Source organism: Accipiter gentilis, chromosome 21 (genome assembly GCF_929443795.1).
Source record: "Accipiter gentilis chromosome 21, bAccGen1.1, whole genome shotgun sequence".
Taxonomy (NCBI): domain Eukaryota; kingdom Metazoa; phylum Chordata; class Aves; order Accipitriformes; family Accipitridae; genus Astur; species Astur gentilis.
In genome coordinates, this window is record NC_064900.1 from 7206590 (window position 1) to 7230467 (window position 23878).

Below are 23878 nucleotides of genomic sequence, written 5' to 3' on the forward strand. Positions count from 1 at the left end.
CCTTAGATGAGCTTGTGTTTATAAAGAAGTCTAAAAATTACTGCTTACGTGAATGTATCTTGTTAGCTTTTCTAGCACAGCCTCTTACAAATCCTTTTGTTCTTTTCTAAGAATTGGCAATTTTATTAGTTTTAGTCTGTTTCTTGATGTTCTATTGCGAGTTAATAAAATCTTTCAGTGATGGTTTCTCCACCATTTCCAAACCTAGAAGGTACTCCACTCGGTTTTTACTTTTTAATTTAAATTTTTTGCTGTAATGTGGAAGAAGTTCTCTGAACAGTTCAGCCAGGCTGGGGAGAAAAAGGGTGAGAGAAGATGCCTTTTATTTCTGTAGATGTACATTTTTCATCACTGGCGATTCTTAAATCTATCACAGTTCATAATTGAACACCCCACACCAAAGAAATCGTTTGGTATAGCTTTGTCATATCCTTGAATTAAGGATGCATTCTTCATCCCCGCTGTGGATAGGCCCCTCTGCCAAGTTTTTCTTTTTAGGGTTGACTGGTTTGGGCACCATGCTGTGGTAGCACAACTGTAACACTCTGACTAGACCTGGCCAGGTCTCCAAACACTGTCAAAAGAGATAAAAAAAAAAAAAAAAAAAAAGAAAATCTGTTTCCACCCATCTGTATAGATGTCCTTTATAACTCCCCTTTTTCTGGTAGGAATAAACATATGTAAATGACCACACAGCCACTAGAATTGCATTGTTTCCAAGCAGCATTCAACTGGCATTCCTTTTCTTTAAACAGTTATTTCTGATGAACAGTTACTTGATACCAGGTTCATTCCTCATAATGATGTAACTTATTTTCAGCTGAAGAGTTAATTAGATAAACATACTGTGTCAAAGCAGAATCTTGTCATGTGTCCCAAAGAGTACGGAGTGAGAGCTGCAGTAAAACTAGAAGGCTAATGGGGAGGAACTCAAGAGCCGATACTACTGTGATTTGGCATGTTTTTTACTCTGACTTCCTCTCGGCTAAAAGCATTGAGTGTTCTGCTACATTATGCTTTGTCATGAACACCTTGCTTTCAAGATGCTTAGAAATATTCATAAACGCATGCCTTGCTCATGAAGTTGAGTTCCATTATTGTGACATGAATGCCTATCCTGAACTCACTTTTATGCAAAAATTCCTTAAAATAAAAATCCAAATTACTTTGCAGTGTTCAATCAACAAAATTTGTATGACGTGCAAGAGCTGTGCTGTTGTGCTCCATGTTACTGGTATGGTTTGTTTATGGATGTCCAGCACCAAGCATGCTACCAGTACCAAATAAACAGCCCTTCACATATCAAAATTGTTGTGAGATTTAGCTTTGAAAGGTCATACGTTGCTTTCTGAAATCTTTTCAACCTCTTTCTATACTCTTTAACAAAGAAACAAGCTTTTTTAATGGAAAATTCTTGTTCAATTAACAGGTGTAGTGGGTGCAACAGAAGCAGTTAAGGAGATCACACTAGACAGTAAGGTACTTGTTTCTAAATTTTCCTCTTGCTTTATTACAGGACCTAAAGGTAATAGAAGTCTTACCTGCAGCAATCTAGTACGGCCTGTGAAAGATTAAAATATACTTTGTCACTAGGTGTGTTGCAGATATACATTGACCTTCAGAGAGCCCATGATATTATTCTAAGTATGTGCATCTCCTTATTACTATGTGTTTACTGAGGCAGTGTTCTTTTTTGGAATGTCTTGTGCCAGGCTTCTACAAACTGAGAATGAAATTCTGTTTACAGTAATAGTGCACCGTTGTGTCTCAAGAAATCTTTGGAGATCCAGCATAAAGAAATTTTTATATGGAAAAATTATGTAGGGATGTAAAGTATTTCTTTGTAATCTTTAATACTGCAAGCAGAGTTTTTAATGCATTTGGTCCTGTTTGACAGGCTTGTGCCCTCAAGTTTAGAAGTACTAAAACTGCTTAAAGGTATATGTCTTACAAAGTCATCAGTTTCTGCACATGTTTCCAAAAAGTCACTCTGCAGCAGTAGCCAAATCTGAAACTTAAGTCCTCATGAAACAGAACAGGTGGAAGTACTTGAAATGGAAATGAGTTAGCTAACATGTTTAAGAAATGTGGAGAAAGTCACAGAGACACAAAATGCTTTTAAAGATGAGTTGGTTGTTAAAGTGGAGTTGTGTCTGTGTGCTATGAGAGTTTGTTAAACCATCCAAGCACAAAATTTTGAATTCTAAAAATTAGGAGGAAAGAGAATGGGCTGCCGCATGCTACCGCACAACTGTAAACAGCTCAGAATGCTATTGATATGATGCACTGTGAAGTACATGTATTTCAAGTGAGACTGTGCTGAAGATAGTAAAAATACTGCTTTTTCACAAGTCAGTGACATAAGGGTGGAAGAAGCACCCTAAGGAATACCTAAAGGTGATCACTATTTCTGTGAAATATATATACTTGCAGAATGTTATTGTGATTCATAACTGCTGTTATGTGTTATGAATTGGACTTAACTTATATTGTGTGTAGAAAAATTGCTTGTTGTACAGTACTTAATTTCGTGGACCACAGGTCCTATCCTTTGCCAAAGCACTTCGCAGCTTAGTTTCTTACTGGTTTGGAGTTTTTTTTCAATGAGGAAACCAGCCACCTGATGCTTACAATTAGAGCAGCCTCTAATTGTAATCATTATTTGGAGTACTCTCTTAAAGTCTTCGTGAAACCTGCGTAAATCGATACCTCCCTCTTCTGAATTTCACTGGGGTTATCCTGTTGGGTTCAAATGCTATGCATAGGCCCACAATGCCCAAAAGAAAAAGTTGGCTGAGGGCTTGTGTCATATTCATTTCTGTTGAACTGTGCTTCCTCAGACAACGATATCAAAACATGATATCTTTTGGGACTCCTTCGTTTTAAAAACAGTTACGGAACTGGATGACGCTCTTAGTTTATGGAACTGGATGACAGTCTTCGTCATATGATTTAATTTTAGGTAGTCCTGTGAGCAGCAGGGATTTGGACTCGATCATCCTTATGGGTCCCTTCCAAGTTGAGATATTCTGTGATTCTATGAAAACTGCTGTACAGTTGGCTGTGGTTTAGGACACACAAAATCTTAACCTGCATGTACTAAACATAGCTGTTTAGTCATTGCCTGTCATTTGAGATAGGTGGGTTTTTTGAAAAGAAATTATGGGCTGTTTAACACCATGTTTATTCTTCTTTGCTTAGGACTTAAATCATTCCAGATTACAAAGTCAAAGGAGAACTTTTTAAGCGGATTTTTAACATCATACTAGGACTTTGAAATTAAGATTGGTTAGTAAGCAAATATTTGAGTTTAGTATAGTCTTCCTTAATGTTGCAGAAATTATGTTTCTGGTTCACTGTATGTATTGACTGGACTTATACCTTGAATTTTCTGGGGCTGTTAGGCTGTGTAGATGCAGCAGTCTTTAAAGCAGTGTTTTCAATTTAACTTCTAAAGGATAATATAAAAATACCAGAACGTTCAGCATCTTGTGAGGATGATGATGAGGAAGATGAAGGAGAAGCTGCAGACATGGAAGGTATTTCCTTAAATTGGGTGGGACATGCTTTATTTCAGGCCTTTAACTAAAGCAGTACACTCTAAGAGAACACTACTCTTCATGGAATGCATGCTGAAAAATTCAGCAGGGATATGCAGTTTATGATCTTTTGTATGGTCTTATTGATGCATGTTTACTCTAACTTGTGTGCTGAAACCTGTGTGAATGTTAGTGACTGGGAGATTAATTTGAATAGCAGAACAGATCCAAGCAAGTATAAATTAGGGATTTAGCACAGCTTCCTTGCTGCTTCATACCTACACTTAAACTCAACCTGCCTACTTAAAACCACTTAAGGGTTGCTCATCATGTACTTACTGTAGGCTTGGTCAAATTTGTATTAAAAAAGGTATAGTCTGGTTTGGGGATTGGGAAGTCTACCTGAATAAAACATCTTTAGATACAAGTAGATTGTTTTAAAGGAGTTGTTTATGAATGAGAAATATGATGACTAGCTACAAGCTGAACACAGAATTTTATGGGTTTCTTTTCAGAGTATGAAGAAAGTGGGCTATTGGAGACAGATGATGTGAGTGAACAGTTCTCTATCTTGTCTGTTGCAATGCTTATCACCAATATGAGCACAAGCAAAGTAAAAATAGTGATAACAAATGGATGACATAGCAAGCTTGTTATGAGCAGTGGGATCAGTGAGCCTGGTTTCCTATGGATTTGTCTCCTGCCAACCTACTGCAGTAACCTTAACTCTTAGGTCCTCAAAGGTTTTGATCACAGTAATTTTGCTTTTTTTTGCTTATCCTTTTCGGTCTGCTTACACACAGTGCTGTATTCACAAGAGATAAAAAAATGCAGTGGTTGTTCATGAGGCTTATATGTGAAGGATGAGTGGCTTATAGGTTCAACAGATTACATTGATGCACCAGGCTGTCATGAGAGAAAACAGAGGGCATCGTTATTTGTAGTACCCTGCTAAGGCCTTAATGAACCTGCATAAACTGAGACCTCTGTCTTCTGAATTTCATTTGAATTGTCTGTTGGGTTCAAAAATTCTTGGTGAAAGAAAGGAGGGGGATGTGACAATGTAGTTGCATGGTTCTTTAAGAAATTGGACCTTTTAAAAAAAAAAAAAAAAACTCCACCAAAAATAAAACCAAAAAAACATTTGGTGGGAGAGAAGCCGATACTCCTAATTTAAAGGTAAAAACAAAACCCAAAAGCCTATGTTTTTTAATGCTCACTTAAGAACATTAATTTCAGTTTTACAGCTTTACGTAACTACTTGGGGTGGGAAAGGAGGGAACTGGAACAAGACTATACTAATGTTGTCATTTTTACTTTGACCTAGGCAACGCTTGACACAAGACAGATTGTAGAAGCTAACAAAGCTAAAGTTGATGTTGGAGGGGAAGATGCTATTCTACAGACTAGAACTTACGACCTCTACATCACTTACGACAAATATTACCAAACTCCAAGGCTCTGGTTGTTTGGATATGATGAGGTATAGATATGTTAGGTTTTTTCCCCACTTCTGTGAAATTAGATTCACTGAGTCAAATAGCAAGGCTATTTTGTTGCTTATTCATAGTTGAAATGTAAGGAAAAAATGGTGAGAAAACCATTATACAGTCAGGGCTGCAGACAGTATTTACAGTACTTTCAGGAAGTAGGAACAATTTAACTGAAAATTGTACTGTGTAACCGAACACATTTAGAAGGAAAGAAATCATGCTCTGTCATTTGAGTTTCTGTTAGCTCTGTAGACCTAGTAATAACCCCAGTGAATTTAATCAAGTAAATAGGCATGTGTTTTCATGATCTTCAGAGGGAGAGGATTAGATAAATCACTCTTCCCTTTAATGACTAAGTTTATTGAGTTAAAGTGGGCTAGGGCTTACAGCTGAAATACCTAGATGGGAACCTAGGTAGTTTTCAAATATATTGACTTTACAATTCACCTGGTATAGTAAAACCAAAAAATTGTGCAGTACTGTTTTTATACCATATAGATTTTAACACACTCAGTTCTTTCAGTGTACCTTCAGAACTGTTTTATATTAGATAATTATAATTTATGGTGCTTCATCTATTAATGGTGTTGGAATCTTTTGCTCCTTCTCAGCAATTCTTTGTTAGTAATGCTTTCATTCTCGTGCTCCTTTTTCCCATATAGCAACGGCAGCCTTTAACAGTAGAGCATATGTATGAAGATATCAGTCAAGATCATGTCAAGAAAACGGTGACCATTGAAAACCATCCTCATCTTCCTCCACCTCCCATGTGCTCGGTTCATCCATGCAGGTAAGATTTTCTTTCTGGTCTGATTCAGCATGCAGACACAAGGCACTTCACTGGTCTCGTTAAGGATTTGGTTCAGGTTTTCTGGACACATTTACACAGTTGGCTGCCATAGTGGTCTGTTAGCTTCTGAGGGAGTATGAAAGGAAGGTAGCAGCGATTCTCTGAAGTCATTCCCGTGCTCACTGCTGCAAGTGTATGCTACAGTTAGAGCTGTCTTCTCTGCTCAACTTGCTTTTCCTCCACTTCCCTACAGACTCCAGAAGATGGCAGACTACTAGAACTCTATAAAAGAAAGTTCTCCTATACTTTAATTTGCTGCTTTTTGGGGAGGGTAAAAGTATAATGTATATTTTGGGAGTTGAAAAAGCTATTTGAACATGAAATAAACTCTTTCTTATTTTGTAATAACTACCTTCTGCTCCCCCAGAAGTCCTTGAAATTTTACGCTGATAAATAGAGGTCCTCTAATTGCCACACTGAAATATTTGTTGAACACAACTGTAGAACACAGTTGTGTTTTCAGGGTCTTTTCTGTTGCATTTTCCACATTTCTCACCCAAGATATAGGAAGTCTGTAGTTTGACTAGCTGCACGGATAGTTTTTTCTAGGTCTTTGAAAGGTGTCTTTCATCTTAGATGTAGACCCTAACATCCCTTTAGGTATCTTAGGGATACAGAGTCAATATCTTAAACAGTGTAACTCCTCAGCTTCTTGATAGTATGAAGTTCTTAGAGATAGGAGTGTGGCGTTTTATCTCATTTTTAAAAAAGAGACACCCTTTGTAGTCTTGCATATGTTTAAAAAAAAAAAAAAAGTCCAGGTTGCCCCTTTAAGTCTTGTAATTTCTTTTGACTTAAAGAAGCACTTCATGTCACTAGCTGAGGTGTCAGTAATCAGCTTGTTGTTGACAAGCTTGTAGTAGTTTTTGCAGACTCAAAACATTCTTGTTTCTAGTTTAGGAATTATTTGATCATAAGATTAGTCTTGGGAAGGGTATACTATTCTTTAGAGAGAGAGCAAGGGAGCTTTGCACCAAATAGGTTACGGCTGCATTTGATCTTATTATGAGGATGTATATTCATGGGCTTTGTAAATCCGTATCTCGTGTTTCTTCCAGTTCATAGTTCTTTAACTACTGCTTTACAACAGTCTTTGCTTTCACCAAGCAGGCAGGCTTTTCTCTGGACAGTATTGAGCAGAGAAGCCATTGTACAACTGGGAAGTAGCTGTTTTCCCCAGTTTAGCTGTCTTGTAGAAAATCTTGAAGTGATAAAGTTTATTGTAGGTCTTTAAATTCTCAGGTTTAAGTCTACACTGACACAATAGGCCTGTGAAAATGTCAGTCTCGGTGCTTGAGAGTACTACAGGAAGCAGAACTTAGAAAACTGTTAGGAAAAGAATAAAGAATAGAACAGAAAACAGCATAAGTAAGGCCTCTCTTAATCTGTGGCACCACCCACATGTTTCATACTGCAGTACAGCTCTGGTCATCTGTTCTCTAGTCTGTGAGATGGAGGAAGATAAACTGGAAAAGATACAGAGGGGTTGTCCGGGATAACTGAGGTTATGAAGCTCTTTCCTATAAGAAATGATTGAATAACCTGGGACCCTTCAGCTTTGGAAGAGGCAGCTGAGAAAGGAGTTCAGTGACCTTTATCATGAATGGTACAGAAGGTGAAATAATAGGTGTTCAGGTTTTTTCTAATAGTAAAACTGGTGGCATTTGAATGCTACTTACTGCTAGTGTGTTCAAAGCCAGAAAAAGGATTAAACTCTGCACATAGTGCCTAAATAAACTAAATATTTATTTAAGCAATATGATGTTAATGAAAGAAAAATTTGTCAAGAGTTGTTAAAAGTGAAGTTATCAGAATGCTCCAGAATTAGAAAGTCCCTGGGTTGCATACTGCTGGAAACTAGTAGTACTTTGGGGGAAGCATTACTAGGTGCTTGCTCTGGCCTCTTTCTTGAGCATGTACTGTAAGATAACAAACAGGACGTGGTAGACCTTCGGTTTGATCCAATAAGGTGTTCTTGTACCTTGTATGAACTTACCGGTCTTAATACGTCAACCTGTTAGTGAGTTTGTCTTACTGATTGCTGTCTGCAGGGTTTTGGACAAAAAAATGGATGCAGCTTTTTGTGCAGCTAGTGTTTTTGAAGGAGTGTCAGATGGCATGAATGTGGGAAGGCTTAACAGGCCTAACTAGGAAGATGATTAATAGGAGAAAAGGAGGAAAAAAGGCCTGAAGCCACGGCTTAATTTAGGGATTGCTGGAAGCCCGGCTAATAAATTGCTTGGGAAGAAGCTCCTGTTGATGGTTGCAGGCTGGGAGGGCACTCTCAGAAGAAACAAAGATGACCTGATATTTGGGCATGATGGCCCTCACTGACTAGGTAGAACTGTGGGTTTTATACTGGCCTGTGGCTGCAATGCAGTCTGCTTAATTTTGCGAACACCTTTGCAGAGTAAGAACCAATTTAATGCTGGTCTGTGAATTTGGATTGAGAGTCTTCATGGATGAGAGCTCTGTGTGCATGTTTTCCCTTCTTCCTCTGAAGCCAGTGAAGTGCCAGTGCCTTTGTTATGTAATTCACGTCTATACTTGAAGAAATGGCTTGCATCATGGCACTTGTTCCAATTAGTCTTTTAAGCATGAAAGAGATGATTGATATCACAATGAAACAGATTTGTTGGTGGCCTTAATTGTGGAGGAAACTGCCTAGTCCTTCTTAGAAAGCAATCTAATTGACCAGCAACTGCTTAACTTTGGAAATGTTTGAAAAGGTCATCTTGAGACTGAAGAATGAGGCTAACAGCGTATCTAAGATGGAGATTTTAAGTTATGTTCTCTTACTCTCTGAGGTGAGCTATTCTATTTTCTTAAATTGGTGTGGCTAACAGCTAATAAGGTCTGGGCTTCTGAGGTGAAAAATAATAGCTGAAAATGTTGTTTTGTTCTTAATTTAGCTAGGAAGTACCAGTGTTTAGCTAACTCTGCTGCTGTTGCTTCCATGCACGTTACAAGAATTGTGTAATGGAGGGTATTTGGATGGTCCTAAACTTATTTGACTATTTCTTGTGACGTGTCTATCTGTCATGCGTCAGAGAAAGGAAAGAAACAGCAGTCTGGTGCCGCTGTCAGCTGCTTGAGATTGCTTCTATTTTGAGTAGTTAGTTGAAACTGTTCATCTTGCAGCTCTGCTCTAAATTATATTTCTTGTCAGCATTTTTATGGTACTGGAAGGAACATAGTCAACTTCCTCATTAATTGCTGTAAACTGGTTTAATCACAATCCTCAACTTTACGTGGGTGTTATGAAGGGACTATCAAACTAGTTAACTACTAAACACATTTACAATTATATCTGCACTATACTTGCACTAATTCCAAAGGCTTATTTTTCTCTGTTTTAGAATAAATGGTGCTAGGCTTCTGAACTCTTTTTCCTTCTTATGTACTTTATGAATATCTGCACGGAAGTGACTAAAGGCAACGGCAAGGATCGGTGAATTGTGTATTTTAAGGTTAACTGACTATTGCAAATTCTGAATGTTTCTCCTAATGATGATATTTGTGGGTTTTTCCACATCTGTCTCATTGTGTGTGAGCAGTTACAGACACTGAATCAAATTCATAGGTAATTTTTTTTCTTGAAAGTACACTTTCCTAAAAAGTCTTGCATTTTACGCTCTGTTATGGAAGCTTATAGTTGTTACCCACTACACTAAAAGCCCTGTGGAAGGCCTTTTATCTCTAGGAACTGCGAGGGAGGGGGAATGAAAAATTTCTGTAGGGCTTTTTTCCCCATATGTCAGGAAGGCTTTTATTTTTTTACTTTCTGATGGTACATATTTCCCTTTCAGCAGATACTCAGATAATGTCAGTATGTCAGCTGTGCTGAATTCCAATGTGAAGTTGATAAATATTTTGACTGACAGCTTTGGTCAATTGCAAAACAGGAGAGGCATTCTCCAGCTGGAAAGCAAACATTCTTGATGAGAGCATAAAGGGTCATCTAACCAATCTAAGAAATCAGCTTCTTTCAACTTATTTTTAACCCTTTAATGTATAGTCTTAACTCTGTATATCTTAATTTGTTTTCAATAGGAACAGCAGTATTTCTGACTTGGAATATGAATAGTAACTCACTTATATTACTTGAACCACCTCAAGAGTTGGCCAACATACCTGAAAGTAAATTAGGTGATTTTTAGTAGATGTTTTAAATGTCTGATCTATTTGATAGCTCAAGTGATCTACAGACGGGTCCTGGAACAAGCACTGGGGAGCATGTAGTGTATTTAGTCATCTTAAGAATTACTTCTGGGGGTCTTTTTATTCAGAAGTAAAAAAAATAAAATAAAATTGAGATTTTTTGATAGCAGGATATTTTAGATGATATTTCTCCCAAAGTTCTTATTTCTTTCCATTGGGGAGTATACATACTTCATATTAATTCCTCAAAATTTTCTTATAGAAGGAAACTGAAAACAGGAAACAAACTTTTCAAAGTTTATAAACCACCTGGAAAGCTTTTCAGAGTAACTGTATGACAGTAAGAATGACCGTTACTGTGGCTATTATGGATGCAGATATCTAACTAGTCCTTAGAAAACAGAAAAGAGCAAATGTCATTAAGATGCATGAAGTTGAGCCGGTATCCTGTTAAAGACTTCTAATAGCTGTAGGGTGACCTGTATTCTGTGCCAGTACAAAAAATAGTCCACCATAGTTATGGACGAGGTCAAAGCTTAAGTTTTGAAGGTGGCCAGGTTCCTATAGGGAAGCAACTGGCCTTGGCACCTGATAGGGCATCATGAGGATCCAGAATTGGAATCAACTGTGAGGGTTAGCTGATCTGCAAAGGCCAACAGCACAGTGAATGACAAATGCTGACCTTTAGTATCTCCCCAGACTTGCATGTTCCTGTTTACAATGTGTCTTGGTAACTTTGCAACAGCTTCCTTCCTTGTATTTGCAGTCGCTGGCAGCATGATTAACTTTGGAGGTAACTACTAAATGCCAGTTACTGATCGGCTATTTAGATTTGCATGGGCAGAAAGTTACGCAAACTCTGCTTACCACTATTCCTTGTTCTCAGTAGGCACACAGGTTGTTTCAGGGTGGGTATTTTAAACTACTACTGATAACTAGTTTGCAGTGTTGTGTAGGTGGATGTCTATAGCCCTGTGTGTCCTCACCGATAAAGGTTGCCTACAGAATCATGAATTTAAGAGAGTTGAAGTACAGATAAAAGTAAGATGAGTTATACAATCTGGGAGTTTGTGTTAGAAAAATATAAATAAAACATCAGCTAACCATATGGTAGTTCTCCCCTCTGATGTTGTATGTTCTTCATCCCCTGGTTTATGGGGTATAAGAACTATCCTGAACACAAGACCATTACTTCTGAAGTGTAACTGATTGTGAAATGATTTGAAATCTTCATCATTGGAGATATTCAAAACCAGATCAGACAAGGTCCTGAGCAATCTGTTCTGGCTTACTGCTCATTGAGCAAGGTGGTTTGGACTAGATGATCACCAGTCTCTTCCAACCTTAGCTATTCTGTGATTCCATGTTATATTCCCAGGATCAGCTTTGTACACAAATGTTTGTGTGGTTCATAGTGGTCTGATATGTCTCTGATGACTTAATGTCAAAACACAGTGACCTGAGGAAATGTTTTCCTCCCCTGTAGTGCTTTTACAATAACAGTCACATGAGAGAAACATCTAGCTTAGAAACACAGAACTCAAGTTACTGCTGTAGCCAGAGAAAGTTTCCATACCCTGTCAGTCCAAGAGCAACAGTTCTGAATTTCTGCAGGGTTGGTTTAGTCTGCCTTTCTTAGGAAACTATGAATTTTATAAGTGTTTGATACCTTGTAAGCTCTAAAAAAGTAGGAGTGCAGCAGAGGCAGCTGAAAAAACTTGCAACATTTTCTAGGCATCTTTTTCAGGGGTCATCTGGGAACTTCTGGTGGCTTGCTGCTGGTGAGGATTACCTTCTGGGGACTTGCCTGGTGGCTTCTGTGGCATTTAGCAATTAACAGTTACACTAGTGACAAGCAATATGTATTGACGCATTATAGCACTGTAGCATAGAACATCTTTCTCTTTCCTTGTCAATGTAAGGAGTTGGCAAATAATGTTACATTCATCATTTAATATTAACTTCCTGTTTTTGTTGAGGGTTTTTTTCATTAGTAAACTGAAAGCTTCCTCTTGCTGCTTCTGAAGCTAACAGTCCAAAACCATTTAATTTGCCTAAAAACCTAATGTTATTGAGATGAAGAGGTAGCTACATTTTCCTTAAAGTATTTTCACTGTTTCTGATCTGTTTCTCAGGCATGCAGAAGTGATGAAGAAGATCATCGAGACTGTTGCAGAAGGTGGGGGAGAACTTGGAGTTCACATGTATCCTTTTTTGTTACTACACAGCATTCTTGGAGATTTCTTGCAGTGTATGGAGCTGTTACCTCAAGGTTCCTGAGCTGGAATGCAATTGTGTGCGAAAGCAGTAAACAGCTGTTTGTGGTAGGGCTTTCTAGAGTTCTGGGATGAGCTCCTTTGTGCAAACAAACTCTTGTTAATCAGTTGTTGGGGGGGAGGAGGAGGGTGGCAGGAGCAATGGGGAAAGTAGGTAGGAATGAAGGGACAGGATCGAGCCCTTATTGGTAGGGGTGTGAGGGAGGTAGCTATCAGTATGAAACAGATCCCAGTGTAGGAGGATGAGGCTGGAGGTTCATAGGCTCTGGCTAGAGTGTAATCACTCTTCTTGGTACAGCAGCTTCTGTATTAGATTTGAATCTGAGATTCATATCTGAAAGGTGTAGAAGTCCCATTATTTTCTACTCTGCGTGTGAGCAATATCTTGGTAAAACAACTCAGCTGGCAAAAAAGCAATGAAAATTACTGAAACAGTTCTGAACATCAGTATCAAATGCCTCATAATTAGAATTTTCTTAGTGAGATGACTGTTCTTAGTTATGCTTTGTAGTAATTCATACTGTGCTTTCTGACTGAAGTAACCTCTGTGTTAGAAGCAAGTATGTCCTTTCAAAATAGTGTTCTAACTGCTTTTGCTTTTATAAGCCAAGCGAGGGGAGATTACTGAGCAGCTATAGGCCCTGAATCAGTAAACTTCTTGTTCACTGTATGAGTTGAGACTTGCTCAATTTGTGCAAGCAAGCAACTGAAACTGAACTGCAGAATAACTTTTTCTGGCAAGGTAGTTCAAGTCTTTTACTCCTCAATAGCTAGAAATAGCTTATTTTCAAGATTTTACTTACTCTTTTTTGCTATTGCTAAACAAGTTGAGGGGGTTTTAACAGGCAATTTCTTCCCACATTATCATATAGTTTGTCCTTGCTAAGAAATGGTCCATGAGACTGGCATGCCAAAATAGTAGGTTTTACTTCTATCCAGTACCAATGTAACTTAATTATCAGTTGAAAGTAGTGATTTGTTTTAATTTTTCTGTTTGCTGTCTGCCTCAGTCCCAGGTGGACAGACACTTCAGTTTTATAGTTATCCAATATACTCCAGACTGCAGATTCAGGACCAACATGCATTTGGAGGTGATAGACACAAGGGAGATGAGGAGGGTCTCCTCTGCAGAGACAGACTTCTCAGCTTAGCAAAGCTAATCTCTCTACTTTCCCTCATCAACAGGAAGGAGCTCTTTTAAAGGATAGTTCAGAACAGGAACTTATTTCTTTTTCTGAGTGACTGAAACACTGAAGGAGGAGCCTGCTTTCCCTGCAACTACAGGCAGGTAGCTAGGGATTAGCCTTGCTAGGTGCAATTCACTTTGTCATTTGTTAATAACAAATATTACGTATGTAAATGGGATTGTAAATGTTTGTGTGGTGTTTGTAAGATTTATTGAAAATAACTCCTGGTTCCCTGCTTTAACTTAAAACAGGAAGGTCTGTATGTTTGGGCAAGCATCAGATGTCATTACTAGAGTTCTGCTGTATTAATTTCCCAGTTTCTAACTGTATAATTGCTTGGCATTACTTTCCTATTAGCAAAAAATACTGTTGAGCAGACCACTGAATGTGACTTCTGCCTTGTCTTACAGGATTTCTAGCTATTGCAGATTTTCCTTAACAAGAAACTCAGGTACCTTCTTATTTTCTTGAAATTTGTACAGGCAGTCATTCCAACGATAGAATATGACTACACGAGGCACTTTACGATGTAACTAAAATAAGACATGTCCTCCTCTAATTATCAAATCTTTTTTTAAATAACCCATCCATGTGACTTATACGACATTATACATAATTTCTGTAACTAACCTTTTATCAAGTTGATGCATTAAAATAAAATGTTCCATTACCAGCCTTTTTAATAAAAATCTTTGTGTGTAATATAAATAAATCACTTTCATTCCTATACAGCCACTGCACTAAGAGGTGGGATTTTTATTCTCTGCAGTTCCTTCAATTTCTTTTCAACAGAAGACTACTTTTGTGTATATTGGAAGCTAAAATCTACTTTCCTAGTAGAAGACTAATGCTTTTGGCTTCATTGCCAATTCCTGAAAATGTGATATTTTTTTTTTTTTTTCCTCCCATTTAAGTTCACTTGAGATCTGTGTGGTTTTTTTCATAGTTATGAATGGTTGTGTTTCCTCTAGCTGGAGGAGGATTTCGAAAGCTGAAAGAAAATAAGTGATCATCTTGTTAGGAAAGTTTGACTATATATTAAACTAAAATAGCTGTAACTAACCAGTCTTTGAAAGGTGATTTAGAGTTACACTTGAGCAAGACTGGTGTTTTGAAATGCAAGTTTTTTGGAGACAAAGGAGGATTATTAGTACGTAGTCTGTTCATCTCGTAATAAAGACAAGAACAGTCTTATTGACAAAATTACAGCTTGGAGGTAAAGAGAGAAGATCACTATGATAGAGGAAGGTTCAATCTTGATTACTTCTCTGCCTCAACTACACTAACTGGTAGTCTAGGAGCATGGTTTCCTTTTGGGGGTGAATATGCATGGGGTTGTTTACGAATTAAAATATTGCAGCTGTATCCAGGCTTTAGCAGCCACTTTCTGCCCTGTAAAATTTAAGTTTTTCATTAATGAAAATGGGACAAAAGCACCGTTTTATATATATATATATATATATACACACACATATATGTAGAAAAGGTTCACTTAAACTCTGTTTAGCTTTCAGGACAGCATCTTTATCTCCCAGACATCCAACTTGCATTGTGCAAGGTCATCTGCAGCTGGGTGTCTGCAACTGACTGAATTTACTGTTGGGTAGGAGGGCTGTTCCTTGTCTTGGCACAACTGGTCCTTGTCTTGGCTGTCCTCTGTACCATGCTGTTACTTACATGAGATCCTGTAATCACGTTCTGTGCACTGTGCTTAAATTGGTTTTCCTCTTTTGATAATCTATCTTCACTTCCTCTTTCTTGGACAACATCTTAAGCAATGTCTGCATAAGTGAAGAGTAATGCTAGCTGAAACCTGTTAAAACTTAACCACACCCACTGAGTCATGCCATAGGATTTTCCCTATCAACCTAATTTCTAAGATGTTTTGGGTTTTTTGGTAACAAAGGAAGTAGCTGTCCTCCACCCAACAAAGGGGGTTTTGGAGGAGAGCAAAGAGGGAGTATGACTTAAAATAACCAGCAGTGATGTATTTTTGTTTTTTCTTTGCTCTCTCAGAATCTTTTGAAACATCCTTTTCCCTAGAAGGTGTCTATTCTCCTCCTTTAGGAAGATGAATTAGTCTTTCACTGGTTTCCAGTATGCTGAGTTAACAAATAATAATTCTTTGCTGGGCTGTTGACTGAAGTAAGTGGCGTGATTTTTTAATTATTTTTTTTAAGTATAAATTAATGAAGGTCTTTTTCTGACAACAGCAGAACTGAAAAGAACTTGCCAATGGCTTCCATCAGCACCATGGTATTTAATGTCTTGTGGCATTTGTAGGACAGAAATACCTAATATCACAAAACCTGGTGCTTGGTGACTAATATGCGGTGTTCTGCTTGGCTGGATATCAAAGTGGCTGTACCTGGGCGAACAAATTTGGGTACACTTGCAGCAGTTGTACTGTATGTCAATTATTTTCTCCTGTTTGGGACTAGTATTAAAAATTCCTGTTAGAAGTGAAGATTGCTGCTGTAGGAACTGCTATAAACATATGCAAACATAGTGACCTCAGTTATAGCTTCTGGCAAATCCTGCAAGGTCATTAATTGTCTGAATTTTCCCTCTACATCAGAATAGCTCCTGAGAAGTTCTGCCTTCCTGGAGTCCCTTTCCCACTGCACATCTTACAGTTCTTGTGGCTCTTCACTTGCCTTACTAGATCTCTCTCTCAATCTTGGACTTTGAGTACATTCTAGTTTACAGGTGCTGCATGCAGTGAAGATATGGGTGAAATTTTTATTCCACTGAATCTGAACCAAAGTTATACACAGGGAATGGGTTATGATGCAAAGGGAATTAACCTCACAGAGATTTACAATAATGACCATCACAAGCTCTGTTGTCGAACTTAAGATACCTAGGCCTCAATTTACATGAAATAATTTTAAAAAACAAAAAAGACTTGCTTCCAATAAAAAAGAAGAAAAAAATCAAAGCAGTAACTTCCAAACAATACATGGGAAATGCAGTTCTGTATTTAATCTTCTAAAAGTCTAATCAAAGTCTAAACTATTAATAATGAATGGTGGAAATAGTTAAAGAATGTTAAAGAATGAGGGCAATTTCAACTTTGACCTTCTGTGGCTGCATTTTTAGGTGTGGGAAAGTGGAGCTTGTTTAACCAGCTTGCTAACAAACAGCCTGATCCATTGCTAGAGAACTAGAATGCCTTGAATTTGTCTGTGTTGTAAAGTCCGTAGGAACAGATGTAATTTAGTGTCATATTATGCTAAAAGCTTATTGATCTTATGTTTCTTCCTGAAACATACCTGTCTGCTTTCCTACTGGAAAATAACCTTCTCTGCTAGTAACTTGTAAGAATTGTTCTAAGTCTACCCTTTTTTTTTTTTTTTTTAATTTTTTTTAAAAAAGGGGAAAAAAAAAAAAAGATTCCCAGATGTAGAAAATGCAACCATATGAAAGAAGAAAAAGATAATTCATCCAAAGTATCATACCTATTGTTGGAAGTAGGTATGTATACGACTTGATACGAGGCTCTCTTTTGATAATCCACTTTCAGTTCCAGTAAGGCTTTGTGATAAAAATATGCAAATCTTCCTTGTTGCAAACTCTTGCAATCCTGTACCACATGGTTAACATTGTATTGTGGGCACTGATATTCTTACTGCTTTTATTCTCTACAGAAAGGAAGCCAAGTTGAATATGCTATTAGACTGACTTAGCATGAGGGCATCTGGTCTGATTTAGCATATCAGTTGTAAGCCTGGGCAAATAAAGAAATCTCTTGGTAAAGAAGACAGACTGGAACACAGAGAACACAAACATGGTTTAGAATAGGAAGAAAATCTTTGTAGAGCCAAACTGAAAATTTTCTGGCAAAAATTAAACACACAGATTAATAAAAGGCTTCTTTTGGGTCAGTCAAAATTTTGTGTTGTACATTATTAATGTAGTTTTTGAAGAGAGGAAGCTAGTGTATCCTCCTCTCTTCTTGTTCCTTAAAATGAATTTTTTCAGACCAAAAGCCAGTGGTCTTAGACAAATCTGTTAATGCACTGAAATTAGATTTTACAATATTTAGAAAATTCACGTATTTCTTTTTCTCTGAAACTGTTCATTGAATTCAGTGTTTCTGTGCAAATAGTTTTGGGTCCTGCTAAATAATTGGGTTTGGAAAACATATTGACTGGAGAAACACCCAATTCTAATCAATGACACTTGCTTTTCTCCTAAGGAAAAATATAGGTTTAAAACACGTGAATGTGTTTAGATTTAAATCAAAATTATTATCTATTTTCTGCAGCCTTTAGCACCAGAGCAGTCTGAAATGCTGTTCTACATTCTTATTACCTTGTAGTGTGTGTATGATCACACAAGTTACATGGCCTGCTTTTCTTTAACAGTTATGCAGAATGTGTTCTTATATGAGCTGCCATCAAATACAAAACACGTATACGTACTCCTTTTGAATAAGTTGTTATCTGAAAGAAAGCCTAAGTTTCTCGGCCATCTTTTGCTTTTGCCTGCCTGCCTGACAGACTAACCTGTCTTGGCTTTAGTGCCTTCTTGCAGAAGTGAAGATGTTTACCTGATGGCTTCTGTTCCAAGTTGTGCCTGGCAGATTTGGTAAGTGCCCCCTCTGTCTTTTACCTACATTCAGAACCATGTGTTCACTGCTGATCAATAATTAACTCCTTGTTTGCCCATGAAAGTCCTTTCACCCTGTACTAAACAAAGTGTGCTTGCTGGACCATTGTGCATTGATTGGTGTGTTTGAAAGAGAGAGAGAGAGAGATCTGTGTTAGGGCATTACTAGCAATCAGTTCAATAATTGTTTTACAACTTTTTCTTCTCTATACTAGCTCCCTCTCAGTCACTGTAATACAGTTGTTAAAACTGATGGCAGCCATCAGTATATGGCTGCCTGCTAGCATTTAGGATAGCGTTTGTGATGAAGTAGAATCAAGTTTATGGTGGGTCCTGATCTATAATCTGCAGAAAGTTGTAAATCACCACTTTACAGCTCTTTTAAAGAATTATCTGTTCTTGATTGCTCAGACTCAGCCTAGGCTATTCTGGGTGAAAAACTGGCAATACCAGTTAGTTTTAAAGGTCGGTCTTAGAACAGTACTGTGAGTATACTCTTTTAGTATGTTTTCACACGTTGCATAACAAGAATCAGGACCATAATTACTGAGTGTCGGAACAGACAGTAATCTTCGCCAATTACAAGATGCAGACCTGCTTTTAGTGTTTAAGAGTATTGCCTATGCTTCTTTTTCCATGTTTTCTTTTCATCTGGCATTTCACTATCAGTACATCTCAAAGGTACTGCTTAGTTTTGGGAATAACATTGTTCGTTGTGCTGTAGAGTTTGTTTTGCCAGTATGGATTAGACCTGTGCTCCTCCGTGCATGCTTTTGCCCACAAGTTTGGAAGACTTCAGACTGAAGAATGTATTCTGTAGTCACTTATCATGTGACTAATAGTAATAGCTTACAGGCAACCAATACTAACTAAAAAAATTATATGTATTAGAATTTCACCATGTCAGGCAGAGGATATAATTGCAGATATTAGAAATCAGTGGTCAGGTGAAAGGGAAGAAGATCTTTGGATTATTAATAATGGTTTTCAGAACACTGTGAAACTTCCCGAAGCCTAGAGGAGACAATGTGATGCAGTAGCTTAAAGGAAAGAAACCTAGGCTGACCCAGCTAATTTCAGGTGGCTTGATCTTACATTGATCCTAAGAGGTGCTAGAAGAGGAGAAAGTAAGGGAGTAGCCAATATTGGGCTTCCTGTTCTTAAAGGATTAAAGAAGGGTAAGACATGCTAATCAGTATAGCTTAATGAAAAGTATAGCTGGTCTAATTTGATACTCTTTAAAACTATTCAGTATTATCAGCCACCCTTGTAAAAGTAATTTCACTGGTGTAATGCATTTTTAATTCCTTGTATCATTTGATTGGTATTGAACAATTCATTGGCTAAGAAATTTGAAAAATGCAACTCCCAAATTCATCAAAATGGATAAAAGAGAAGTAACTGATGTCAGCCTTGATGTTTCTGAGCTCACAGAGCAAGAGGTTTTAAGCAGGTATTTTGGGTGTTAATTTTTAGCCTGCAATATTTTAGCTTTTATTACAGGGAAGAATAAGTATTAGAAACCTATAATGGAAAATTCAAATTCAAACACTTAGTTCATTAAACAAAATTACAGGAAGACTTGTTTAAATTGTTTAATTTCTTGTTTAATTTCATCTCCTCAGCCAGGCTCATAAGAATACAAGAAGGTCTTCAAATCCCTGTATGGGAAAGAGCTTTAGGAGCAGTGTTGTAAAGCCCAATGGGTGGAGACTGGACTCAAACATGAATCAGTATCTGTTCTGATAAAGATGCATGGTATTTTCTGTGTACTTTTGTATGAATGTTGAAGACCTGGAGCTGAGACAAGCTAACTTAAAAGCGAAGATGGTTTAGATTTAACAGAATGTGCCAGTCACTTCAGCACCAGCTGCTTCCCATCACTTCTGGATCAAAGGAAGGAATTGTCCATCTGCCCAGAGATTTCTTTCACAAAATCTAAATTATAGACATTTTCACACCAAGTATCAAACTCTTAAGCACCAGCATTAGAATAGATCCTGAGCCAAAGATGAGATTGGGACCAGAGTAGAAATGAGACAAATATTATAACTTTTTAATTACAAATTATTGAAGTAGTTTACCATGGATTATGGTGAGTTCTTTAATGAAAACAATAAATTTGTAATTAAATACTATTGGACTGTCTTTGCCTAAGATTTTTCTCTTCAATATCAGGGCACACATTCTGGTCCAACTTAATTGTTGCTGGATTCTGGGTTTTTAATCCTTTTCATATATAATGTATGTGTCAAGGTGGCTTATGGGAACAAGTCATTAACTCCATGCAGATGCAGTAGAAGGTAATTTAAGTTCAATTTGCTGCCTTGAAACTGTTCCATGATGTCTGTAGTCTTAACGCTGTCCAAATGATCACAATTGTTTTCAGGTTTAGGCAGCAAACTCTTCTGAAGTTTGGTAGGGAGCGTTCAGCTGTTGGTCTTCATCAGTGTTTCTTCAGCTGTCTTCCCTATCTCTTCTAAGGCTATGTGTTACTACATAGTTTGGATAGAATTAACCAACCTGCAAGTTAGACCATTCTGCTGTTGAACAATATATCAAACCTAGAACTGATTGGGTTTTCTTTTGAAGTAGTCTGAGGAAATGTTGTCCTTATTTTTGACTGGAACTGGAATGGAATTATTTTGATATGGGGTTTTAGGTAATTTCTTCATGAAAACATTAGCAAAACATTATTGAAAAAGTTGTGATCTTCTATCCCCGAAAAATATAGGTAGAGATTTTTCTTTTTCCAGTAATCCCAGTGTACAGGAAACGCACTCAACAATTTTCTTGTTTTGACAAACTTCTCAGCATTGGCAAAAGCAGGGAAACATTTTTGGTGATATAGTTGACATTGGTATTTAGTGTATCAAAAGGTACTTTCTTAATCATTTCTCTTTAGATAAATGTCAACAGATCCTAATCAAGACTAGATTAGAAGGATTCTGACTACGGGTAAGTCTTCTGGCTGACCTGTTAGCTGCCACTGAGAAGCCAGTTCGTTACCCATTACCTGAGATACTTGAGAGTGTAGTAGGAACTAAACTGAAGCTGCCAACATGTTTGGAAAGGTTACAGACTTACTATTATGAGTATGCAGTATATGTACTAGATTTGAATTGGATTTAGCTCTTCTAGTCCCCACACCTAATCCCTCCTCATTTTGCTTTCTAACTGGGAATGATTTCTTAGGAGGTGTAGCATCTAATGGAAATTTCCATCAGTGCCAGCCGTGTGCTGGGTTTCTACTTTCTGGGAAGATAAAAAATATGCCCCCCTTCTTCCTACCTGTGCAAGTCAAATATCCTGTAATTGTAAGTAATTGTTTTCTGCCTCTGATAGCCTGCTGCTTCAGTAGACAATGACCCAACCACAGTCTGTAGTGGGGCTAAAGCTGCTTCTCCTTGGTGCTTGTCTCACTGAAGATGGTGTGGAGGAGGGGAGGGAAGGTAGTTTAAACAGTTTTTTTTATCTCTGTTGGATCCCTGTCAGCAAGGGGAGGAGGAGGTGAAGAGCAATGACCTGAGCATAGCAAATGCTGTTACCCTCTTGCATCACAATTATTTCATTTCTGAGGGGAAGTTAGAAGCAACAACAGCAATAAAAGCAGCGGTTTCTGCCTTGTCTTCCAGAGCAGTATCAACAGGCATCTGTACCATGACACTCCACTGCATGCGTCTTTTTCTTTTGCTTCTGCTTGGTTCATGGTGGCCAGACTCAGAGAAGCATGTGGTGGGAGCTGTGAAGGTCAGGGAGCACTATATAGCTGCTCAGATCACTAGCTGGACCTACAAACCGGAGTCTGAGGAAAAGTCCAGGTAACAAAGTACAGGACAAGAAGGGTGAAACTAGTCCTCTCTTGTGACTGAAAGTGTTTTATGTTTTCTGTCTCCTGTGGAATTTTAGAGCCCAGGAGGACTTTAGTGCCTGATCTCTTGACTTCAGAGGAACTTGTGTAACTTTAAACAGCATGATTGAACTGGAGCCAGTGAACCATTAAAAGCTCCTTTTCATTTATTTCATTAGTGGATAGAATTATTTTTATGCTTTCAGAGCACTTCAGTTAAATAGGTTCCAGGGCTTGCTTTTATCATGTTCTGTGTGGGTTGATGTTTGGGGTTTTTTAATGTAATTATTTTAGGTATATGGATTTTGAGCAATGTTAAGTTGAGCTGTGGTTTGGTAAGATTTTGAAAACTTTCAGACTTTAGAATTTGATGAAGGAATAAATATGTTCCTATGTGGATACTATCACTTTCACTTAAATCAGATCACAATGAACTTTGGAACTAGTTACATTGTTTCTGAATTGTTCAGTAGTTTTTGTGAAATGTCCATCCTGGGTTCTGCCAAGTAAAGGTTGTAGGGTCAAGCATTGTAATACTGCATTAAGTGAAAATATAAATTATTTTTTTTATAGCATTGCAGAATGGCCAGCCTACATGCATATGCCAATCAAGCATATAAAATCTTATTTGTATTACCACTATTATCCTTAGGATTATGAACACTGCAAGTGTAATGCTACAGAAGACAAAACTTGGACATAATTTAAAATTCTGTTTAAATTAGGCTTCATTCTTATGCTGTATTCACTATAGTCACCATACACAGTTTTTATTTGTTCATTAAGTGGCATGAAATGGTACAAATTACTTGTTCCCCTACATTGAAGGGTGTATTTGGATGCTACTGCACTTTTTTATATTGGTGCATGGCTTGTTTTCTTTATTGTTTAGTTTGTGATTATTTTTTTAAATATATATTGCATTTCTGGATGTTATGGAAAGGACATTTCCAGTTCAGATTTAGACTTTCTAACTATTCTTTTTTCAAGACTTAATTAAAACAAAGTTTCTATGCTTTCTAAAATTCCCCTTGGAAGCTTAATATAACTTGTATAAGCATAATGTCAAACTGGCAAGAGAGAGGAAAACAGGATTTAAATGTAGGACTAATAGCCAAATGCCATTTAAGTATTGACTCAGGCATGTGAATTTAGTAGTTAGAACTTCATTCTCATCTGCACTGGCTGCATCAGTATAAGCATCAACTACTGTTTCATTAACATCACATTGTGCGTAGGCTGTTTTCATGCAGTAGAGACCCACAAGACTGCCTGAAACCTCAGCTGAAATACTCTGTGATTAGCTAGGAGTTTTTCATGCACAGTGCCTATCGAGATATCTTGCGTAAGTATTTAGAGCAAGTCACATCCCAAATGGGTCTGCTGAACTTTGTAGAGCTTATAGAAATTTAACTCCAAAAAACCCAAACAACACAAAGATAGTTGCTAAGGAAGAGCTAATGGCTTGGATCCCAAAGGCATTTGGGTATGTAACTTGCTCTGATTTCAGTAGAAGCTGAATGTCTAAATACAGTGTAAGAATCATAGGTTGCTGCTTTTGATTCTAAATAACTGAGTAGAGGCTGGAAAGAAAATGGGTTCTTCTTGAACTATTTCCTTAATTTTCCAATCATACAGACTAGAAAGGGACACTTAACTTCTCTGAGTGTCAGTTGTCTTCATAGAGATTTATTTGTTACCATGTACAAGTAATAGTTATAAGACACTTCAGAGCAAAGTGACAATGTATTATCTGTGCATGCAGTGTTGCTGCTGCCATTCCCAAAAGTTACGACCTGCTTGCGTAGTCTGAAATTTCTGAAGTGTTAGTAAGTGAAGTATTTTGTTCCTTCTAGCTATACAATTGGCATTGTTAAATTTCCTCTTCTACACCATAATGTTATGTGG

The 23878-nt window shown here is 37.5% G+C and overlaps 2 protein-coding genes across 2 annotated transcripts in view; both read left to right on the forward strand.

Annotated features, from left to right (window-relative positions):
- The window catches only part of ATG3 (autophagy related 3), a 31427-nt gene extending 10432 nt beyond the window's left edge, over positions 1-20995 (forward strand). Inside the window, 10 exon segments of the mRNA XM_049825018.1 lie at positions 1430-1479; positions 3458-3539; positions 4055-4089; positions 4867-5022; positions 5695-5822; positions 12179-12255; positions 12258-12294; positions 13917-13957; positions 18033-18099; positions 19746-20995. Of these exon segments, the coding sequence (XP_049680975.1) occupies positions 1430-1479; positions 3458-3539; positions 4055-4089; positions 4867-5022; positions 5695-5822; positions 12179-12255; positions 12258-12294; positions 13917-13957; positions 18033-18099; positions 19746-19866 (794 nt within the window). The 3' untranslated portion in view covers positions 19867-20995.
- A 458-nt stretch (positions 20996-21453) lies between these two features.
- Positions 21454-23878, forward strand: part of F5 (coagulation factor V) — a 33469-nt gene continuing 31044 nt past the window's right edge. The window contains 2 exon segments of the mRNA XM_049825017.1: positions 21454-21581; positions 21584-21941. Coding sequence (XP_049680974.1) covers positions 21485-21581; positions 21584-21941 — 455 coding nt within the window. The 5' untranslated portion in view covers positions 21454-21484.